The 22,292-nt window shown below is 35.2% G+C and overlaps 1 protein-coding gene across 34 annotated transcripts in view; it reads left to right on the top strand.

The window, feature by feature from the left end:
* PTPRD (protein tyrosine phosphatase receptor type D) overlaps positions 1–16,266 on the top strand; it is a 1,372,973-nt gene extending 1,356,707 nt beyond the window's left edge. For all 34 annotated transcript variants that reach the window (XM_078436828.2, XM_078436827.2, XM_078436819.2 and 31 more), the window contains 7 exons: positions 1,311–1,596; positions 2,036–2,214; positions 2,843–2,969; positions 4,388–4,513; positions 7,730–7,884; positions 10,889–11,024; positions 12,534–16,266. In XM_078436828.2, the coding sequence (XP_078292954.2) occupies positions 1,311–1,596; positions 2,036–2,214; positions 2,843–2,969; positions 4,388–4,513; positions 7,730–7,884; positions 10,889–11,024; positions 12,534–12,602 (1,078 nt within the window). In that variant the 3' untranslated portion in view covers positions 12,603–16,266. The remainder of the gene's footprint in view (positions 1–1,310; positions 1,597–2,035; positions 2,215–2,842; positions 2,970–4,387; positions 4,514–7,729; positions 7,885–10,888; positions 11,025–12,533) is intronic.
* Positions 16,267–22,292: the final 6,026 nt, after the last annotated feature.

The raw sequence follows: 22,292 nt of genomic DNA, 5'->3' as shown, positions 1-22,292 counted from the left end.
TTTACCTTATTGATAGATGTTGAGCTCTTTAAAAGTAAGATCTAAGTCATCTTTAATGTTGTATCCCACATGTTACTGAACAAAGTACTGTTCATTGAATGAAGAGAAGGATATGTTGATGGACAGATGGACAAATAAATGAATACATAGATACGCAAATGACAGGAAACATGGCATGTAGCTAATGAAGGAGACTGTTGCTTAGTATCTATGGTGGTTGTGTATACCTATTCCTGTTAATTACATGTTTCCCAGCCAGGTAAATATCCATGATCAAGAAGAGAAAAATGTTTTGGATTCAACCATACTTGACACATAAATGGACTCACTCTAAAGAGTTTGCTAAGAGACAAACAAGACTTACCTAGAGATTTAAGAACACAGATGTGTTATTTTGCTAGTGTTCTTTCCAACACTTGAGGAAATTCCAATGTTTCAACCACCTGACTCTGTAATCCAGTTCAGTAAATTAGATTGTCTCCTTGGAACAACATATCTTGTTTTGGGGTTTTGCTCTCTCTTACCTTCTCTTCTTTGAATCCGTTTCCACCAACTGGAAAATGACCCATAAGTCCAGAAGTAATGGAGTTTAAAAAATATCTCAGAGCTTCTTCAATAACAAAGATTGAAGCTTTTATTTTCCCACACAGAATACTTGAATTTCACCTGGAATTTCAAAATATGTTCAACTCTGGAAGAGAAGAAAAACTCGCCTGTACTCTCTAGTGATTGTTTTTTATTAGGAATTTATTTCCATTGAGAATTACCTGTTCTTTTTTTTTTTTTTTTTAGTGTGTAATAGCAGTTCAATATTTTAATTATATATTTCCCACTAAATTGATCTTAAAACTTCCTTGCTGCATTTTAGAATATGAAATATTTCATACTGAATGATTTTCTAGTTTTTATTTCTCAAATTGAACTGAAATAAATGGAGAAGATTTGCAAAAAGATATAGCCTAGTTAGATATTAACCAATTTACAAAATACCTTCTAATATAAACAACCTAAATGTGTTTTTTAAATAACAGTTTCAAAATAATGTATGCTTTGTTTTACATGATCAAGGGGCATAGTGATTATGGATTTACATTTTGAAACCAAATTAATTATACTTGGTATTTGATTCCCTCCCCTCTGGTTACGGTGACTTGATAATACCTTTTATTTTAGAGTGCTCCAAAATAATCCCAATAGCTAGTTGAAAAGAATTAATGGATTTAAAACTTAGTTAATAAGAATGAAAATATTTTTTATGTGTTTGTTTCCTGGTAGATTTATTTAGACTTTTCTTTTTGTTTTTCTTGTAGTGCGGGAGTTGGCAGGACTGGCTGTTTCATTGTAATAGACGCCATGTTAGAAAGAATAAAGCATGAAAAAACTGTAGATATTTATGGCCATGTAACTTTAATGAGAGCCCAGAGGAATTACATGGTTCAAACAGAAGACCAATACATCTTTATCCATGATGCACTGTTAGAAGCAGTGACTTGTGGAAATACCGAAGTGCCAGCTAGAAACTTGTATGCCTACATTCAGAAGCTGACACAAATAGAAGCAGGAGAGAATGTCACAGGAATGGAGCTTGAATTTAAGGTATGATATTGGATGTGATGTGGTAATTCAGAAGCAAGTCATTCTGGGATTGTCTCTGAATAGTGGCCTCACTTTCTTAACCTTTCAAGTTTTTGAAGTTACAAGATTCACTTGACCTTCTCAGGTGTCTGACTATAAAATACTTTTCTTCCTCTTTCCCTTTTCTCTGTCCTTTGCTTCCTAACAATACCTCGAGCTCTTTTGTACCCTAATTTAAACTGAGAGATCATACTCTCAGAACATACTTAAAAAGTCAGTAGACTATATGGAATCATTAGGTAGAAGTGATAAGCAGTGCAGTTTGAAGAGTCCTTTGCTTTAAAATAAACAAAAGCTTTACTCTAAAGTTTTCCGCTAAAGAAGAAATCTTGGGTACATTGCGTCTAACTGTAAGCTAAAATTATCTTTGTCAGATTTTTTATTTTTTTCTATTCAACAGCGTCTAGCCAGCTCTAAAGCTCACACCTCAAGATTCATCAGTGCCAATCTTCCATGTAATAAATTCAAAAATCGCCTTGTTAATATTATGCCATATGAATCCACAAGGGTATGCCTGCAGCCTATCCGAGGAGTAGAAGGATCTGATTACATCAATGCCAGTTTTATTGATGGATACAGGTATATACGCTTACTCCCCTGACAGTCCAAAACCTTGATATTTACATGTGCCCCAGTTTCATAAGCCAGAATGAATTTCATCTCAATTCAAAACATCTTCTTTATGCATAGGTCAGCATTCAGTCCCTTGGTGTTTGTTTGTTTGTTTGTTTGTTTGTTTGTTTGTTTGTTTGTTTTTTGGTAGGAGTAAGAAGAAGCAGTCATGGAGTCTTTATTCTTGCCTTTTGTACTCTTCCTTTAGAAACCATTTGGGTGTGGAAAGAGTTAATACAGAAGATTTATTTCATAAATGTAATAGATTATGTAAGAGTCCTTTCTACAAAGCAAAGCCATACCAGTGTTTAAGTGATTTGTATGATACATAAAACCAAGCTATGAGCATTGCACTAAAATTTAAGTAATAATGAAGACCTACATGATAATAGTAACAAAGCAATTTCTTTTGCAAAGTCCCTCAAATATAGTAAACATTCTTATTTGATACACAATCTTAATGGACATTTACTACAACTGCAATGATAATATGTTTTCAGTGTTCATCCTTGGGTTTGGTGTTTACATATCATATGTGAACCTTTGCGTGTTCTCTGATTACTTTAACATGCTATTTTTATTCTCTATAATTCAGACAACAGAAAGCCTACATTGCTACCCAGGGGCCCTTGGCAGAGACCACAGAAGACTTCTGGCGGATGCTCTGGGAACACAATTCCACCATCGTTGTGATGCTCACCAAGCTGCGTGAGATGGGCAGAGTGAGTGTCTTCTCATAAGACATTCACCATGAAGAAATGACGATTTCATTCTAATAACCCAAGGGCCAACATCATTTCTTTGAAATGCAGAGTTCTCTGGTCACATTCTGGGCCATTCATTACTCTGTTGGTTTTTAACTTGCAAAGCCACATCAAGTTCTTTAATTTGTGTGTTTTGGAGAAAGATCTAGTATTTTGTTTCCAGTGAAGCATAATCATAGGGGCAAATAAGCAGATGCCCTTGTTTGACTTAGGTCCCGATTCTCAGCACAATCTTTTTTCTTTTTATTCTGGAAAAGCTTGAGTTTCATGAGCAAATGTACCCTCATTTCTCTGTGGGAATGAACTTGACTTCCTTACATCTGTGAAGCAAATTCTTATTTGCCCATTCTCCACCCAGGTTGAATAGTTACATAGTTTTTCCAAGGATATAATCTGGTAATCTCAGTTCTACTTTTTGAAAATGATTATTCTGAAAAATATATAAAATAGTATATGAGGCACTTGGGTGGCTCAGTTGGTTAAGTACCTGACTCTTGATTTCTGCTCAGGTCATGATCTCACAGTTGTGCAAGCCCCCATCAGGCTCAGCACTGGATGTGGAGTCTGGTTAAGATTTTCTCTCTCTCTCCCTCTGCCGTCCCCAGCTTGCTCTCTCTCTCTCTCTCTCTCTCTCTCTCTCTCTAATAAAATAATATAAATAGTATTAGAGATACCTAAGGAACTACCACTTAAATTCAATAGATGCAAGCATTTTGCTATATTTGCTTAAGATATTTTCTTTCTTTCTTCTTTGTATAAATTAAATGGTAGAGATGGATCTAAAACCCATCATTTAAACCACATAAAGAGAGCAAAAAAAAAATGTCAAACTAAGAAATTAACTTGACTATTCTGACTCTTCAGAGTTGACACTGCAAAATTTAGCCAAATCATTAAAACTGCCTAGACTTCAGTTTCCTCAGCTGACAAGGGAGACTAGACCAAATCAATATAGAAGTTTCTTTCTCCATTCACACTTGCTGGTTCTTATTATTCCATAATGCTCTGATGCAAGTCTCCTCTGGTGGTGCAATGCATGATAGATAGGGCCAGCATTATATCCAAGGACTGGTGTAATTATTTGGAGAACTTGTAGGTATGAAGACACTTATACTATCAAAGTATTCAATTTAATTTATGTGTATTAATAACCTTCTGTATGCCAATTCTGTGCTTTGTACCATGGGCAAATATTAAACCACATGATTTCCCTCTTCTCAGGGAACTTATGGCTTCAAAGAGAAAATGGGTCACATGCCATTGGAATGGCCTTGAATTTTGAACTTTTTTAATGAGAGAAAGAAATATGTAGATTGATAGATGATAGATAATATTTGTACTTTGTATGATTTGACATTAATCCTCTCTCCTTTTAGGAGAAATGTCACCAATACTGGCCCGCAGAACGATCTGCAAGATACCAGTACTTTGTTGTAGATCCCATGGCTGAGTACAACATGCCACAGTATATCCTAAGAGAATTCAAGGTCACAGATGCCAGGGTAAGTTGGCACAATCTTATGCTCTTAACCATTAGCTGAAAAGCAGTCTAAAATGAATCTCTGGGGAAGTCGCTGCATGGCTCAGCCAGTTAAGTGTCCAGCTCTTGATTTCAGCTCAGGTCATGATTTCATGGGTTCCTGAGATCGAGCCCCACACTGGGCTATGTGCTGACAGCACGGAGACTAAGTGGGATGTTTTCTCTCCCTTTCTCTCTCTGCCCACGCATGTGCTCTCTCTCAAAATAAATAAGCATCTCTGGAGAAACATCTGCCAAGTGATCATACTCCCAAAGTGTAAAGAAATAACTTATCTTGGAGGACTATTTTTTTTTTACTGTAAGAGTAACTTTTCCTCTGTCTGGCAAGTGTCCTCGCATGCAGGCTTGGCTTCCATTCAAACATAACATCTGGCAGCCCAACTTTGGGGATACACTTGGTGAGTGTGTGTCCTGGGAAGCATTTACTGATTGGTTGGCTGTGCTTATATTCACTTTCTCAGCTTATTCTCTTTGGAGCTTTTTTGACTTCTTCATTACTTGAAGCTGTAAATATGTTGTTGTTTTGCAAAGCCCTCTAGGTCATGTGGACTTAGAGGTTAATTTGGTATGATTTTAAAACTGCAGAGCAAATGGCATTCTTTAGAAGACTCTGACAAGCTTTGCACATTCTAATTTGATTCCTGGCATGGTTTATTCCTCGGTGTGCTAATGTGTCTGTCCATGAGAGCTGTGCACCCACGACCCTTGTTGGCTAATTTTCATTCTGCATTTCTTATCTAGATTGCTGAGTCCAAGGTTCAGCCCTGATGTAAGATGTTCTATGCATAAACTTTAATATCCTTGCCTTTGGCCACTTTCAAACCATGATTACAAACATATCTTAGGAGAGAGCAGGGTCAGTCCAAAGCCTTGCTTTGTTTTTGGAACTGTCACAGTAGGTGGGTTGAATGAAACTCCAGGATACAGCTATTTACTTGATCCACTGTTTTTTTTGTTTTTTTGCTTTTTTTTTTTTTTTTTTTTTTTTTTTTTTTTCTGGACAGCGGCTTTCCCAACCAATACTCATGTTTAGAGATTGTCTACTAATCTCCAAAGCAGTGCCCTGGCTATTGGCCTAAAGTGAAGGAGAAATTGGTTAGCAGACTGGTTGGCCCAGGTGACAGATCTGTTAATCCCAGAAAGTCTGAAATCTTAACTACTCTGAAGGTGACCATACTCAAGATAGCAGTTAATAGCAGTTAAGTCCGTAGGTTGAGTTTTTTTAAGTTGCCCAAGTAAGCATGCTTTGGTTATACATACATACATACATACACACAGTTGCCCTTTCATAATTTGAAGATAGATATGTGAGTGAAAACCTTAAGTACATTCCAAGAAAATTCACCAACCATTTCTGATGGTAAAGACTGGGGGTTAGGCCCTGCAAATAACAGACACAATTTCTTTACTACTCCTCACTTGCCCAAATTAAGTCTGATCACAAAAAGAAAAAGAAATATTGAAGAACTTGTTCAAATTATTTTTTTAAAAGGCTCCCTGTGATTTTATAATTTTCTTCGCTGCCATAGCATTTGATGTTTGTGCTCCTAGTGTGTTTCTAATCTGAACTTAGCAGTTTAGAGAGTGAGTTGGCACTTGGAAGACAGTATTGTTAAACAGGTAACCTTTAAATGGAGTCAGCTGGTCTCTCCTCCAAATAGTAAGGGTTTGTGCACATGACCTCTTCTTGCTGCTAAAAGCAACTGTAGTCAGAAATGAAATCCCCAGGATATTCAGAGGAGGACAAATCTGCATTACCTAGCCTTTGGCTTCCTTCCTGTGCTTTCCAAACCTTTTCCAGAAACAGAGGGAAGTAAATCATGCTTCCAGGTTACCATCCATAAGTTAGTTATGGGGCCAAGCAGTTATTTGCATATTCCTCAGTGTTCCCACAAAGTTAATGTGATCTTCCTGTTTTATCAAATGATGACAGTCAGGAATATGCCCTTTTCCTGTGGAAAATACAAGACACAAGTTATGTATGCCCATCTCAAGCTAAGCCATCCCCTCCTCTCAATCTGACTGAATGGGAAAGATTGGGTCTCTGTCTACTTAACCAGAATCTTGGGAACATGCATACCCATATCCAAAGGCTTTTAAAGGGAAAAGAGATGTTACAAAAATGGAAAGAAGGAACAAGTTGAAGGCTTAACTGGGAGCAGTGCCTCTTCAAATAGGATCAGTCTTTCCAAGCATGGAATTTGGACCCTCTCCCTCTCAGCGGATTCAGCGAAGAAAGTTTATGGCCATTATTCTTATTCCTCCAATTAAAGAGAGGGTCCCTTCTGCTTTTCTTGTGCTTCTGAAAACACTGTTCTAGAAGGAATCAGAGGCACATTAGTAGATCTTTCTCAAATCATTTATACTTCATGAGTCAGAGTAGTTTTGCCTAATCACTTTAAAGATTCCTCTCATATCCAGCTTGTTTTCTTTCCATTGGTCTGTCTGTTAAACTCCCCACAGTGCCTAATTCCTGTGGTCAGCCAGAAGAGTGCTTTTTCAGAATAGAGTGTTTATTTGATAATAATCTCTTTTATCTCCTTGAGGGACCCCTTACTTCCTTCCCACCCAACAGCATAGTTGCATAACACATGCTATATACACTACCATGGCTAGAAATTGTATGCCTCTGAGACATGTGGGGCATCGAGATTAACAGCTACCCAGTTGGTGTCAGATCCTTTTAGTGTCACTATTTGTCATTTGACAATGGTAGATATAAGCAAGCACAGCAGACGGGAAGTTATTGTGACAATAGCAAAATCTCTGGTCTGGATGACATGCCTAGTTGCTCCTTTCAATATTAAGTTATTGGCTCCTGAAATTTTTAAAATAGAGTATATATGTTCCACTTTGGTTTTGAAGGCAAATTTTGGATCATGGAAGCATTTACTAATATGGGAACTAGATGGCTTTTTACAAGAACCCAGGTTTTTACTTGGGCATCGCCAGACTGAATTTGCAATTTAAATATATGTGAATATAGACAGTGTTAATAACAGATAAGACACACATGTGACTAAATTTCTAGTTAAACATGTTTCTAACACCCCCCACACCTCTTTTTTTTTTTTATTCTTTTTGGAAAAAAAAATATTCCTGCTGCTGTGGTCTGTACACTGGCTGGATCTTCCTGGTATCCTCCTCTGTGGCTGGGTATGTGGCTTTCTTTGTATAGGACGGACAGTCCCGAACAGTGAGGCAGTTCCAGTTCACTGACTGGCCAGAGCAAGGAGTGCCAAAGTCTGGAGAAGGATTTATTGACTTCATTGGCCAAGTACATAAAACAAAAGAGCAGTTTGGCCAAGATGGGCCCATTTCAGTCCATTGCAGGTGAGTTAACTATCAAGAATGATGAGTTTCCATTTGTGATGAATGTGATAGTAACTTTGAAAATGTGCATTGCTTTCTATTCATTGTCAGTACAAGCTTATTGTAGTGAATCAGTATAATTGATATTTTATTCTCAGACATATATTGTAAAATCTAAAGCAAGTCTCATTTCTCTCTTTTCAAAAATAAATGAAAATAACAAGAGATAAGATTTTTATCCCCAAATTTTACATCTTTTAACAAAGACCGAACTGCATTTTTTCCCTTACCTAGTTTACCTTAGCAGGAATTGTTGGCATATCCCCTCATGATAATTTGTTCAGTTAATTATTTCTTACTTATTCTACTTCCATAGCATTACACTGATAACTATTCTTCTCTATCTCCTGTGTTTGTCTTTTTAGGAAACCCATAGTTATCAAGCCTTAATGATAATACTAATTCTTGCCAGTCAGTAAATGATTAGAATGGTACCTCAGTTAAAATTGCAATTTGCTTGAAAATTGTTGCTATATCAGAAAATGAAGCACCTTCAAGTTAATTATTTTCAATAGTTTCCATGGTATTTTATAATTCAAGTCATTGAAGTTAATAGAAATAGCAAGTAAACGGTTCAGAAAGGACACTCACCATAAATTTAGTGCTTTTGGAAGTTGTTATGGAGAAACCCTCCAACAAAAGGAATTCACCTGATTTTATTTAAACTAACATATTTTCAGATTCTATCAATTTGAAGTCTCAATTTCTAATCCCTTTATGGTCGAAATCTTAAGGGAATTTACTTTAAAAATTTATTTTGCTTGAAAAAATGAAAGGGAAGGGAAGGGGGAACAGACAGGAAAAGGAAGGGGGAAAGGAAGGGTAAAAAACGGAAAATAAAAGAAAGACATAGATGCCAAACTATGATTTTTAGTGATATGGAAGACAAGATCTCAAAATAGGAGAAATATTCAATTTAGGCTTTAAGATACCTGAGTTCTAGCCTCACTTCTGTCATCATTTAGCTTTGTGACTGTAGGGTGATTTCTCTTGATCTCAATTTTCTCAGCTCATCTCTGAGATTCTTTCTAGCACATCATGTTCCCCAGACATGGCATATTCTATGAGTAGTGGATCTTAGTTATTCACATTAGCTTTGTGTTCAGTTATCCAAAATCCTTTGTTCTAGACAACCAAAGAGCGTGTAGGGAATAACATATATACTCCAATATTCAGACACAATGGATGGTATAGATTGGAGTTAAATTACCTGAGTATTCCCCTTAACTTTCTACATAAGTTGCCCAAATGCTAATTCAAACTTTTCTAGTATAAACTATAAAAAAGGATATATTTAATATATGTTTTTAACTTTAGACATTGCCATAAAGTTAAGTGTATAAATGTGTTTACTTCCCATTGCTTTTACCATCACAAAATGATTTAAATACTTCTTTAGTATAAGGAGTTTACCTATGACCTGTTTATATACACACACACACACACACACACACACACACACATATGTATATATATACACACATATATATATATGACTTCTAGATATTTTACCTTATCTGGGAATATCCTTAAAATACTATTCACCTCATTTACAAGTTATTAAACTAGCATTCTGAAGTCAATAAATTCAGAAGTTGTAAGGCTACTGTCTGTTATTTTCTTGAAAGCACCTAGTAGAAATCCAGAAATCCTATATTTTGATACATTTGAGCAGTCAAATCAAGGTTAAATAGACTCTGGAATACCTGGACCATTCAGGGGGAAAAAAAAAAGATCATAAATCACAGCCTCTCAGGAGTAAGAGAGACTTTCAAGGTTGAACGGGACCTTCAAGGTCATCTACTCTCTTAACAGAGAACCTTGACTACTCCTGGACATCTTCAGCCACTTAGTATAGACTGCCCATGGATTTTAAAGCTGCACTTAACATTTCTGTTTGGGATCTTTAGAAAACCCAGTTTATAAAGGGACCCACTATTTATATATGCCTGTCAGCTACATCCCCAAGTAAATGAATCCATCCATTTTCTACAGCCTGTACCCAAGCGTTACACATGCCGTTTAATTAGGATCCAAAAATGTAGGGATTTTTCAGATTATTCACTCTTCTCCTCATTACCTAAACCTCTAGATGCTTTCCTACTTTTTAAGAGCACAAAAGCTATGAATTAATTTTCTTCTCTAGCTGCAGTGAACATTCTGGAATTATCTTAAAACAATAAAGAAAACAAAGTCAAAACATTGCTAATGTGGTAGAAAGAATCCTGGTGTTTTAGCTCCTGAAAATCTAAAACTAGTAGATAAACATATAGCTCATTTTTTTTAAGGTAAGACCCCTTTGAGAATCTGTTAAAGTCTTAATTTTCAGCAGAGAGAACAAATATATATACATTTACACAATATGTACATATAAGACATTCACCAACCCTTCTAAAGAATAAATAAGAATCCTGTATCAAAAATCCCATAACAGAATCTGTTTTCTCAAATCAAAACTAATGTCTAAATTTGAAGAGTCTATAAGCCTTCTTATTTATTGACATGTCTAAATGATGAAACATCCTGCATAGATTGTAAGTGACTACAGGAAATAAATAAAATTGAAATCTACCTTACCTTATCAAAATTATTTCACACTTTAAAAATATTAAGCAGGCAAGGTTTACAATTTCAGGATCTGCATGAAGAGTATTAACCTATATTTGACTTACCATTCCCTGCATCTATTTATTTCCCATATTTATGTTTCCTGCATCTTACCAAATCCCAGTTGAAAAGTCATTGTGTTAGTAGGACTTAATTACTCTACATTCATTCTCACATTTTACCATGACACATTTTCCTAAGAGTAGTCATTTTTAATGCAACACCACATTTTCCTGAACATTGCTGTGGAAGAACCTGATGTCATATGGAAACAGGTGCACATATGTCTGCTTCCAAGCAAACGTGGTGAAGACTATGAGTGTCGCATCCAGTAACGCTGTCTTTGTTATTATGACAGTGCGGGCGTCGGAAGAACTGGAGTCTTCATAACACTAAGCATTGTTTTGGAAAGAATGAGATATGAAGGAGTTGTAGATATCTTCCAGACTGTCAAAATGTTAAGAACACAACGACCAGCCATGGTACAGACAGAGGTGAGAAAAATCTCCATGAGTTTGTCACATCTCAAGAACCAAATTAATAGGTTTTATTAGCCAGGACCTCATAGAATCCAGAGACTTGACAACAGAACAAGATACAGGAAAATATTGTAGGAAAAATCCAGTTGTTTAGTACTTTTGAACCTCATTCTTTCCCCTCTGTGTATGCCATTTTATATATTTGGATCCTGGAAAGGCCCTAGAGACATTAATACCCCATATTCTCTCCTAATAACTGATAATGAAATTCTTATTTTTTTTAGAATAATATGAGTTTGTGATATAGCCAGTCTGGCATACTGACTGTTCATTTCTAATGAGTGAGTGTTTCTGCTCCTCAAAAGGCCGCCAAATTATACAATTTATATGTATTCCTAAATTCATTACCCACAATATCTTCCAAATTGTGATTTCAAAATAGTACAAGCATTTGGCTTGCACTGCCCAAAGCATGATGTCGGCCTGACAAACTTAATGGGTGCTGAGGGTAGCAGAGGGAAATTGGACGTTTAAAAACCCTTTAACATTTAGCCAAGCAACTTACTGTGACAACATAGGGAAGCAAATTCCATTTATTTTGCATTACCATTTTTATTATAAAAAAATGCACATTTAAGCAAAATAGAAACTATCTACTTTCAGCCCCATTGGCTACTGAAAATAACTTTCTTTTACGGCAAAAATTCTACTTTTTCTCTCTCCAACAATGCCCCAACTTATTCCAATATGACAATGTTCTTTCCTGTCTGAAAAAGGACATGTTTCAAGTTACTTTATTTTAATGTAGGCCGTTCTAGAACAGATAACCAGCAATCACAATGAATTAGGCCAAATGACACGGGCGTTTTTTGATATAGGCAGCCAGTCTTGATGCCACTTTCAGGGGATGAAAAGCTTGAAACTCCAGAGCCCTCTGTAAATGGCTTTATGTATCTACTATTCCTCACCCTTACTTAAATAATAACATCAGAAATGATGGTGGGTAATTCTGATTGCAGGTACTAAGGTCTACTATCTGATACGATTTTTTTTTTATTCAAATTATTTTTTCAATAGCCCAGAAGATCCAGGTTTTTCTCAGGACAATGTGTGTCTGAATTAGCCTCTCTTTAATATTGCAAACTGAGAATAAGTTATCACAAATAAGCAGATAGTTGTAAAAGACAGCAGTGATATGTTCACATGTTCGGTATTGGTAATTGTTTGGTACTGCTTGGAGAAATGCTCACACTGTCTGGAAGATAATATTCACTCTAGCCATTACAACTTAGGAATAAGGAGACTATTTTAGTCAAACTGATTGGTGAAGTGAACAGACACCCCATGAGGCTGATCATTCTTTGCTCACTAAAACGGATCGATCATTGGATTGAATTAATTGATGAGAGTAGTGATTTTGCCCCCATCCAGTTGTAACTGGTTTTGGAATTTGATTTTCATCTTTCTATTAAAATGTACTCACAGCCACTTGTCCTGTTTCTTCCCATGCTTGGTCTCCTGCAGGACCAGTACCAGTTCTGCTACCGAGCCGCACTGGAGTACCTGGGCAGCTTTGATCACTATGCAACGTAGAAACCCCTGACCCCCTTTGGGTTCTTACTGCAGGCCCTTCAGTATCCACGGAGTCTCTTCTGAGCCATACAGGGCACTCGAGAAGTCCTTCTTAACTTCTAGCTAACTACCACTTAGTGGGACTATTACAAACAAAACAAAATATAAACAAACTCTTCTGGGTGGACCAAGAATTCACAGTTTAATAATCTAACCTGAAAAATAATAAAGAGAATCCTGACTGATGAGGCATCTGAAGGATTTTATTTACAGATACCTCAAGGATTCAAAATAAAGGGAAGAAGAAATCACAGCAAAGAACCACCATCTTGTTCAGGATTGCTTGTTAGGTGTGAGGAGAAATTGCCAGAGTCCTGCAGTTCAGTGCAAGATGCTTGCTGGTGTGGCTTCTCATAGGATAAAATGGACTCTGCTGCGACATCGCCCCTTCCCACCATACTGCTCATAATAACATTTCAGGGGGAATGGGGGGAAATGTTTAAAAAGAAAGTCTTTGATTTAGTTTTTTAGTATTGTAAAGATACTGCTGACCTGTGCTTCATTTTTAACTGTGTAAACTTTTTTTTAACAAAATGTATCATTCGATAAAGTGAATTTTAAAAAAAGATACATAACTCTTCATTTTTTATTTCCAAATTGTAGGTTTTTTTTAAGCTGTAGAACTGTTATCTGTAATATCTTGCTGTAGAAATAATCAAATAATTTGAACATTTGCACATTTTTGTGCAATATTCTTAATCTACAGTATTGGTCTTGTCAGATTACTTTTACACTTCTGTTCAGTTTTGGTTGGTGAGAAAGTACCCGTTCTCTTCAAACAGTAAAAGAGAAGTTCATTTTGTTTTGTTTTATTTTTGGAATCAACAGGGAGGCGCAAAGTATAAAGTTGCTGCTAACATATATACATATATATCCATATTTTACAGGGGTGTCTATGTATATATAGACAGTGTGTCCACACAAAAAGATAGATATAGCTATCATTCAGTTCTTCCATGATTTTGTTTTGTTTTTTGTTTTGTTTTTGTTTTTGTTTTTTTGGGTCTTTTTTTAGGTAGAAAAGCTATTATAAACATCTTTTTCAATTTGTTATTAATTTTATGACATATGGGTATTTCTTAATATCATAAAGTTTTAATTTTAAGGGAAATGAGGAATGCACATCAGTGATTGTCAAACCTCACCCCCTAATTTCCTACCCAGTCTCCCCCCACCCACCTACTCATATTCAGATATCCTTTGTTAGCCAGGCTTCCAACAAAGTTCAATATTTCTAACACTTTAGTGCAATAAAAAAATTAACTATCTAAGAGGTGTGCATGTGGGAAAGGTCAGTGCATATCCCTTTAGGAGGGGAGAATGTTGTAATATATCAGCTATCAAGTTGTTTAAAAACAATGTATTCAATCGTATATTGTCTATAGTATGTGCTATGAAACTTGCATTTATGATATGTAACAGGGGCAAAGCCAAACTCATGTTACTCTGTTCAGTCAGAAACATTTTGTGGCATACAGCACTCCTGGCAAGTGCTGTACTTTTCCTTTTGGTTTTAGTTATGCATTTAGAGTGCCTTATAATTGATGCCTATTTTAATAGCATTTCTTTTTAGCTTTTGGTTATTTTCATTAGTTGTTCATATATGTTACTCTTCCAATTAAAGCATTATCTGTTTACCACATGTACAAAAACTCTTTGAATAATATGCATTCCTAGTTTTCAACTAAGTCGGGGATGTTAGTGATTTTACCAGCCCAAAGCACTTGGATAATCAGGGCCCTTCCTTTCATGATTGCCAACATCAGGAAAAGCTACTTGTTTTATTTAGAATCCTTTCCAAATCTATTCTGTAACATTCAGTAACTACACCAAACTTATTTTAGTGATAAATATCATTGTCAACTTTGGAATATACTCACTAGTCCATTAGGATTTTTCTAAAAGGGGAAATTGAGCAACTGTTTATTTTCCAATATAATTCCAAATTTTCCAACAAAATTGCTATAGTAAGCCATGTATAATGGCATGAGTTTGCCGTATCTTATATGATTTTAAAGAACCCTCAAAATATCCAAGGAACTCCTAAAGAGTTTTGGTATAGATAGAATATTTTGGTTTAATTTTAACTTCATTGGTGTTCAGCATACAAAGATTTTTGTTTTCCACATTTTACCATTACTAGTAGAATGAAATCCAAGAGACCAAACACTTGCAAGCATCTTATTTGAGCACTTTTGTATAAAAAAGAAAAAAAAAAGGAAAAAAAAAAGAAAGAAAAAAAAAGAAAAAAAATAATACTAAAAAAAAAAAAAAAGTATCTAGAAGGCTACCTCAGAATGAGACTCTCTAACCTACATCAGAACCAGAGAAGAATGTGCACTATGTGGATCTGTTGTTTTCTTTTACTTTGTATCTTTTGGAAATTTATCCAAGTGCCAGATTACTGAGTGCTGTGATTTTCATTTAGTGAAACAAAGGGGGTCAGACAGACTTGCAGACATGCCATGTTAGACATGTAGAATATGATGGTGTCTAATGCACAAAGACAACTGGCCAGTGAGCAGTTTCTCTCCCTGAAGTAAAAACTGTCCATTTGGCAAAGGGAAAGAGGAGAATAATCACAAGAAGAAAATCAATGGGATGCATACCATACAAACAAGGCGGAGACTAGGTATCTTACTGTTTAGGCGCTGTTCAGAGAACTAACTCCCTTACTGTCATTGATGTGCATTCCACTCTGTGCAACCATTCTAGTTTGATTTTCCCAGGTAAACATCTTTATCTACCATAACCATAAACTTTCAAGTTTCCAATTATTTTCATCATCATAACCAGTACGGTGCTATTATTTACCTATGTACGTGTAGTTATGTATAATTTTGTAATTAGTTACAATGGTAAAAAAAATCAAAATATATAAAAAGTGATTTGTACAGAACTTTATTTTAGCTCTTTTTTAAAAATGATTTGCATGGTTAGACAACGGCGAGGACAGCCAGGGGAGGGAAGGGCCTCTAGGGAACTTTGCACTTTCTATACCTTTGTACTATGCACTGCCCTATTGATTCTACACCCAATAATGTTATTACTTGAACCCATCTGTAAGAAACTGCTTCAGAAATTCATTTGTGTGTATGTAAATAACACAACATCGATGCAGGAAGGGAAAAAATTCTTCAGTAACGTAGAGATTTTTTTCTTTCCTGTTTATTTTTGGGTTTGCCTTGTTTTAGTCCCTCCTTTTTATTTTTAATTCCCTTTTCTTTTTCCTTTATGGGCTTTGATTTCCTTGGGGTTTATGGGTGCCCTGATACTCCAGCAGAGATCAGAAGGCTACAGATCCATCCTATCCATCTGTATGTGGCTTTGCCATTCAAGCTTGGAGTGTCTTTACAAAGATAATAACAGTTGTGTTCTTTGCTCTTGTTTTGGATGCATAGACTGAAAAATTAAAAAAAAAATAACTTGTAAAATGGCTTGTTAAAAAATACAATTACCTCTAATTAGTAGTACGCGTAAATGTTTTACAGAATGAAAGGCGTGCTTTTTATTTTCTTACTTCGTTACATTGGTGGCGAAAGAAGTCTGTATGAAAATCAGTTCTTTGCTGACACAAGTTCCATTTGTTACAAATGAATTCTAATAAAAATGTCAGTGTTATGCAGCCCTTGGCCTTTGCTTTTGTCCACTCAAGTGCTTTGGTTTTCAACTGAGTATATATATCCCCTTTTCTCCTCTGGCTATCTGGTAAGTTCATTTGTACTAATAGTAATTCGGCTTACCAAGAGGCTGCTACCTACAGGTGCCTGCCTTGAGTTGAACACCTTTCACTGGTGAGCAAAGTGAGGCTTAGAAAAATAGTTTACTCAAGTTCATACAGGAAGAAGGAGGCCCTTTGTATCATTCAAAATAGAGCTCATGGGCAATCTTTAACTCTGTAGATGACCACTCTGTAAATTTAAGGATTTCAGCATATATTATCATCTTGAAACAACAGATCTCTCTCACACATATAAAAGTAGCCCCATAATGTTAACTTCTTAAGCTTTTTGGAAAACTTCTTATTCTTCTTAACTTTTTAAGAAAATGGTTGGCCTGAATTGTTTTTTCAGTTATTCAATATTAAGGGTTAGAACTATTCTAGGCATTGAGATGCATATGGATATATAAGATGCTGCTGCTTGCGCAGAGACTACAGCCTAGGAAAAAAAGCTGGCATCAAAAAAATAATAAAAATACACTCTAACAAATGTTTTGAAGGAAAGTAGAGGATTCTTGAAGTTAGGACTTTGAATTGTTAGGGACAGGAAGTCTGATTCACCTTGGCTTACAAGGAAAGGAAAGTGTTGACACATGTACTAAAAGATTAGGAGTGCGCTCATAGGTAAAGAGTAGGAATACATTCCTAATCATTAGGCACAGCTGCATTTGGGGCTCAGGTGATGTCTCCCAGCCTGGTTTTGACTTTCTTACTGTCAGTTTTAAGCAAACTTTGTGTACCTGAAAGCTTCACCACAGGCGAGTAAGTGGAAGAATTTACTTTCCCAGTAACACATATAGAGGTTTTTGAATGGAATGGAGGCTTCTTGTCCCTCAGTGATGTGATTTGGGTTGAGTGATCATCTCAAGATGCAGTTATGGATAGAAGAGAATGTGCTCGAGTTGTCAAAGGAGGGTTTAAGGTGGCTGTCACCTTGCTACATGCAAATGAATATGGTAGGCCTACAGACTGCAAGTCAACCTGATGAGATAAGGTAAGGCAAAGCACAGGTATTTTTGGTATTATTAAAACTACTTGGTTGCCATGGAAATAGGGAATAAATCAATTATCCATATATTATTTTGGAAATCCTGATAGTGAATAGACAACTAGAGGCTTTTTTTTTCTCCTTCATTTTTTCTCTCCACCTAATTGGCTTTTAATTTGCAGGTTTGACCACCCTACTGTTTGTGTAAGCACACAATCCTTGGCCATAAAACAAGACAAAAAGTTCAAAGTGAATCATATTTGTAATTTTAATCACTGTGATGCCTTATTTTAATCAGATGTCTGAATGGAATGCCAAAGAAGACAAAATAGCTAATTTCACATGTAAACACACATGGAGATATTATTAGTTAATAATAATTTACTAAAAAAAAGACATGGAGACAAATGAAAATGAACACATAATATCCAAAATCTTTGGGATGCAGCAAAAGCGGCTCTAACAGGGAAGTTTATAGCAATACAGGACTACCTCAAGAAGGTAGAAAAATCTGAAACAACTTAGACACAAAGGATGTAGAAAAAGAATAACAAACAAAGCCCAAAGGCAGTAGAAGGAAGGAAATAAAGATAAGAGCAGAAATAAAAACTAGAGAGACAGAGACAGAGAGAGAACAGATCTTTGAAAAGATAAAATTGATAAATTGTTAGCCAGACTCATCAATATAAAAAGGAGAACTCAAAATCAGAAATGAAGGAAGAGAAATAACAACTGACACACAGAAATACCAAGAATTATGAGACTATTATGTAAAATTGCTTGATAAACTGGACAAGCTAGAAGATATGAATGAATTCCTAAAAATATATGAGCTCCTAAAACTGTATCAGGAAGAAATAGAAACTTTGAACAGAACAATTATTAGAAATGAAATTGAATCAGTGATCCAAAAAAAAAAAAAATTCCCACAAACAAAAGTCTAGGACTAGATGGCTTCACAGGTGAATTCTACCAAACATTTTAAGAATTAATACCTGCTTTTCTCAAACTATTCCAAAAGATAATAAGGAAAGCTTCCAAACCCATTCTATGAGGCCAGCATTATCCCAATATCAAAACCAGATAAGTACACTATAAACAACAACGATACTATAGGCCAATATCTCTGAAGAACATTGATGAAAAAATCCTTAACAAAATACTGGCAAACCGAACTCCTATACCACAAACGAATAGGGTTTATTCCACAGATACAAGGGTGCTTCAATATTTGCAAATTAATCAATGTGATAATCACATTAACAAGAGAAAGGATGAAAAACGTATATTGTCTCATAGGTGGAGAAAAAAGCATTTGATAAAGTACAATATTCATTTATGATAAAAATCCTCAGCAAAGTAGATTTAGAGGGAACATACCTCAACATAACAAATGCTATACATGAAAAATCCACAGTTAACATCATAGTGGTAAAAAACTGAGAGCTTATCCCTTAAGATCAGGAACAAGACAAGCATGTCCACTCTCACCACTTTCACTTAATATAGTATTGGAAGTCCTAGATGAAGCAATAAGACAAGAAAAAGAAAAGATATCCATATTGGTAAAGAAGAAGTGAACCTGTTACTACCTATAGGTAACATGATTCTATATATACCAAATCCCCAAACTCCCCAAAAACCTAGAACTGATAAATGAATTCAGTAAAGTCACAGGATACAAAATTAATATACAGAAATGTGTTGCATTTCTATACATTAAGTAGTATAAAGTAGTATAAATTGTATAAAGTAACAAAGTAGTATAAAGAGAAATTAAGAAAACAATCATTTACAATTATACCAAAAAGAATAAAATACCTAGAAATAAAATTAACCACAGAAGTGAAAGTCCAAACTCTGAAAACCATAAAACACTACTAAGTTGAAGATGGCACAAGAAAATGTAAAGATATTCCAAGCTCATGGATTGGAAGAACTAATATTGTTAAATGTCCATATAACCAAAGCAATCTACGGATTTAGTGCAATCCCTATCAACACACAAATTGCATTTTAACAGAACTAGAACAATTTGTATAGAATCACAAAAGACCCCATGTAGCCAAAGCAATTTTGAGAAAGAACAAAGCTGTTGGTATCACAATTCCAAATTTTAAGATATACTACAAAGCTATAATAATCAAAACAATATAGTACTGACACAAAAATAGACACATAGATGATTGGAACAGAATAGAGATCCCTGAAATAAACCCACACTTATGTGGTCACTTAACCTATGACAAAGAAGACAAGAATATACAATGAAGATAAAACAGTATCTTTAATAAATGGTTCTGGGAAAACTATACAGCTACATGGAAAGGAATGAAACTGGGCCAGGATTTTTACACCATATACAAAGATAAACTCAAAATGGATTAAAAACCTAAATGTGAGACCTGACACCATAAAACTCCTAGAAGAACACATAGGCAGTAATTTCTTTGACATCATCCATAGAAACATTTTCTAGACATATCACCTCATGCAAGGGTAATAAAAGCAAAAGTAACTACTAAGACTATACCATAATAAAAGTCTTTTGCACAGCAAAGAAAACAGAATGAAAAGGTAACCTACTGAATGGGAGAAGATATTTGCAATTGATTATCTGATAAAAGGTTAATATCCAAAATATATAAAGAACTTTCACAACTAAACACCAAAAAAAAAACCCAAATAAAAATAGACCTTTTTCATTTTATTTTTTTTAGACATTTTCCAAAGAAGACATAGAGATGGAGAACAGATACATGAAAATATGCTCAACATCATTCATCATCAGGGACATGCATATTGAAACCACAATGAGATATCATTTAACACCTGTCATAATAGAATCAAAAAGACAAGAAATATCAAGTATTAGTGAGGATGTGGAGAAAAAGGAACCCTCATGCACTATTGGTGGGAATGCAAATAGATACAGCCACTGTGGAAAACAGTATAGAGTTCCCTCAAAAAATTAAAAATAGAAATACCATATGATCTAATAATTCCACTACTGAGCTTTTACCCTAAGAAAACAAAAACACTAATTCAAAAAAATATATATGCACCCATATGTTTATTACAGCATTATTTATTAATAGCCAAGATATGGAAGTGTCCATCCAAGTGTCCATCCATAGATGAATGGATGTTTGTGTGTGTGTGTGTGTGTGTGTGTGTGTGAGAGAGAGAGAGAGAGAGAGAGAGAGTGACTGTGATGGGATACTACTCAGCCAAAGAAAAGAATGAGATCTTGCCATTTGCAACAACATCGATGGGCCTAGAAGGTATAATTCTAAGTGAAATAAGCCAGTCAAAAATAAATACCACATGATTTCACTCATGTGTGGCATTTAAGAAAAAAATGAACAAATAAGGAAAAAAAGAGACAAAAAGACTCTTAAATACCAAGAACAAACTGGCGGTTGCCAGAGGGAAGGTAGGTGGGGAGAATGGGTGATATAGAAAAAGTGGATTATGAGGTACAAACTTCCACTTACAGAATAAACAAGTCATGGTGATGAAAAGTAGGGAATATGGAATATAGTCAAGGTGACTGTAACAACATTGTTTTGTGACAGATGGTGACTACACTTAATGCAATGAGCACTGATAGAATTATTGAATCATGTTGTATACTTGAAACTAATATAACATTGTATGTTAATCATACTTCAGTTAAAAAAAACTAAGAACTAAACACTAAAAAAAAATGAAATGCTCTATTAACAAATGGCCAAAAGGATCTGAATAGTCATCTCACCCAAGAAGATATACAGATGGCAAACAAGCCTGTGAAAATATGGTCAATATCATTTGTTATTATGAATTGTAAATACCAGTGCATACCTCTTAGAATGGCAAAACTTCAAAACACTACAAACACCAAATGCTAGTGAGGAAGTGGAGAAACATGAACACTCATTCATTGCTTATGAGAATGGAAAGAAATACCGCTTCATTGGAGGACATTTTAGCAGTTTCTTACAGAGCTAAACCCATTCGTACCATACAATCCAGCAATCACTTTCCTTGATAATTACCCAAAGGAGCTGAGAGATTATGTCCACACAAAAAACTGTACAGAGATGTTTATAGCAGCTTTACTCATATTTGCCAGATCCTGAAGGTACTCAAGATGCATTTCAGCAGATGAATATACAAAGAAACATTGATACAAGCAGACAATGAATTATCATTTGGTGCTTTAAAAAAAAGTTTTTTTTTCTTTACTTTTCTGTAAAGTTATGGAAAGTTATGGAGGAGACTTAAATACCTACTGTTAAGTGATGGAATCAAATCTGGAGAAAGTACATACTGCATGATTTCAATTATATGACATTCTGGAAAAATCAAAACTATAAAGAGAATAAAAACATCAATAGTTTTGTGAGGGAGGGGAATGAATAAATACAATTCAGGGGATTTTTAGGGCACTGAAGTTATTCTATATCATGCTATACTGGTAGATACATGTCATTATACATCTGTCAAAACCCACAGAATGTACTATGCAGAATGAACCCTACTGTAAACTACTGACTTTGGGTAACTTTGGTGTTAATGTAAGTTCATCAATTTTAGGATATGTAATATTCTGATGTGAGATGTTTATAGTAGGTGAAATTATGCTTTTGGGGACAGGGGTTTTATGGGAATTCTCTGTACTCTATTAAATGTTGCTGTCAACCTAAAATTACTCAAAAATTCAAAGTCTACTTTTAAAAAGACAAAAAAATTAATAACTTCCTAATAATTACCTTAGGGATCTTTTACTTAATAATATGCTTAAACTTCATAACTTAAGAGAATTTCAATAAACTAAAATATAACTGTAAAAATATAAATCTGAAAAGTATTTACCTTTGCTTTTTAAAAGGCTTTTTCCGGGGGCGCCTGGGTGGCGCAGTCGGTTAAGCGTCCGACTTCAGCCAGGTCACGATCT

The sequence above is a fragment of the Panthera onca genome, chromosome D4, assembly GCF_046562875.1.
Source record: "Panthera onca isolate mPanOnc1 chromosome D4, mPanOnc1 haplotype 2, whole genome shotgun sequence".
In the NCBI taxonomy this organism is placed as follows: Eukaryota; Metazoa; Chordata; class Mammalia; order Carnivora; family Felidae; genus Panthera; species Panthera onca.
This window is presented reverse-complemented; position numbering and strand designations above follow the sequence as displayed.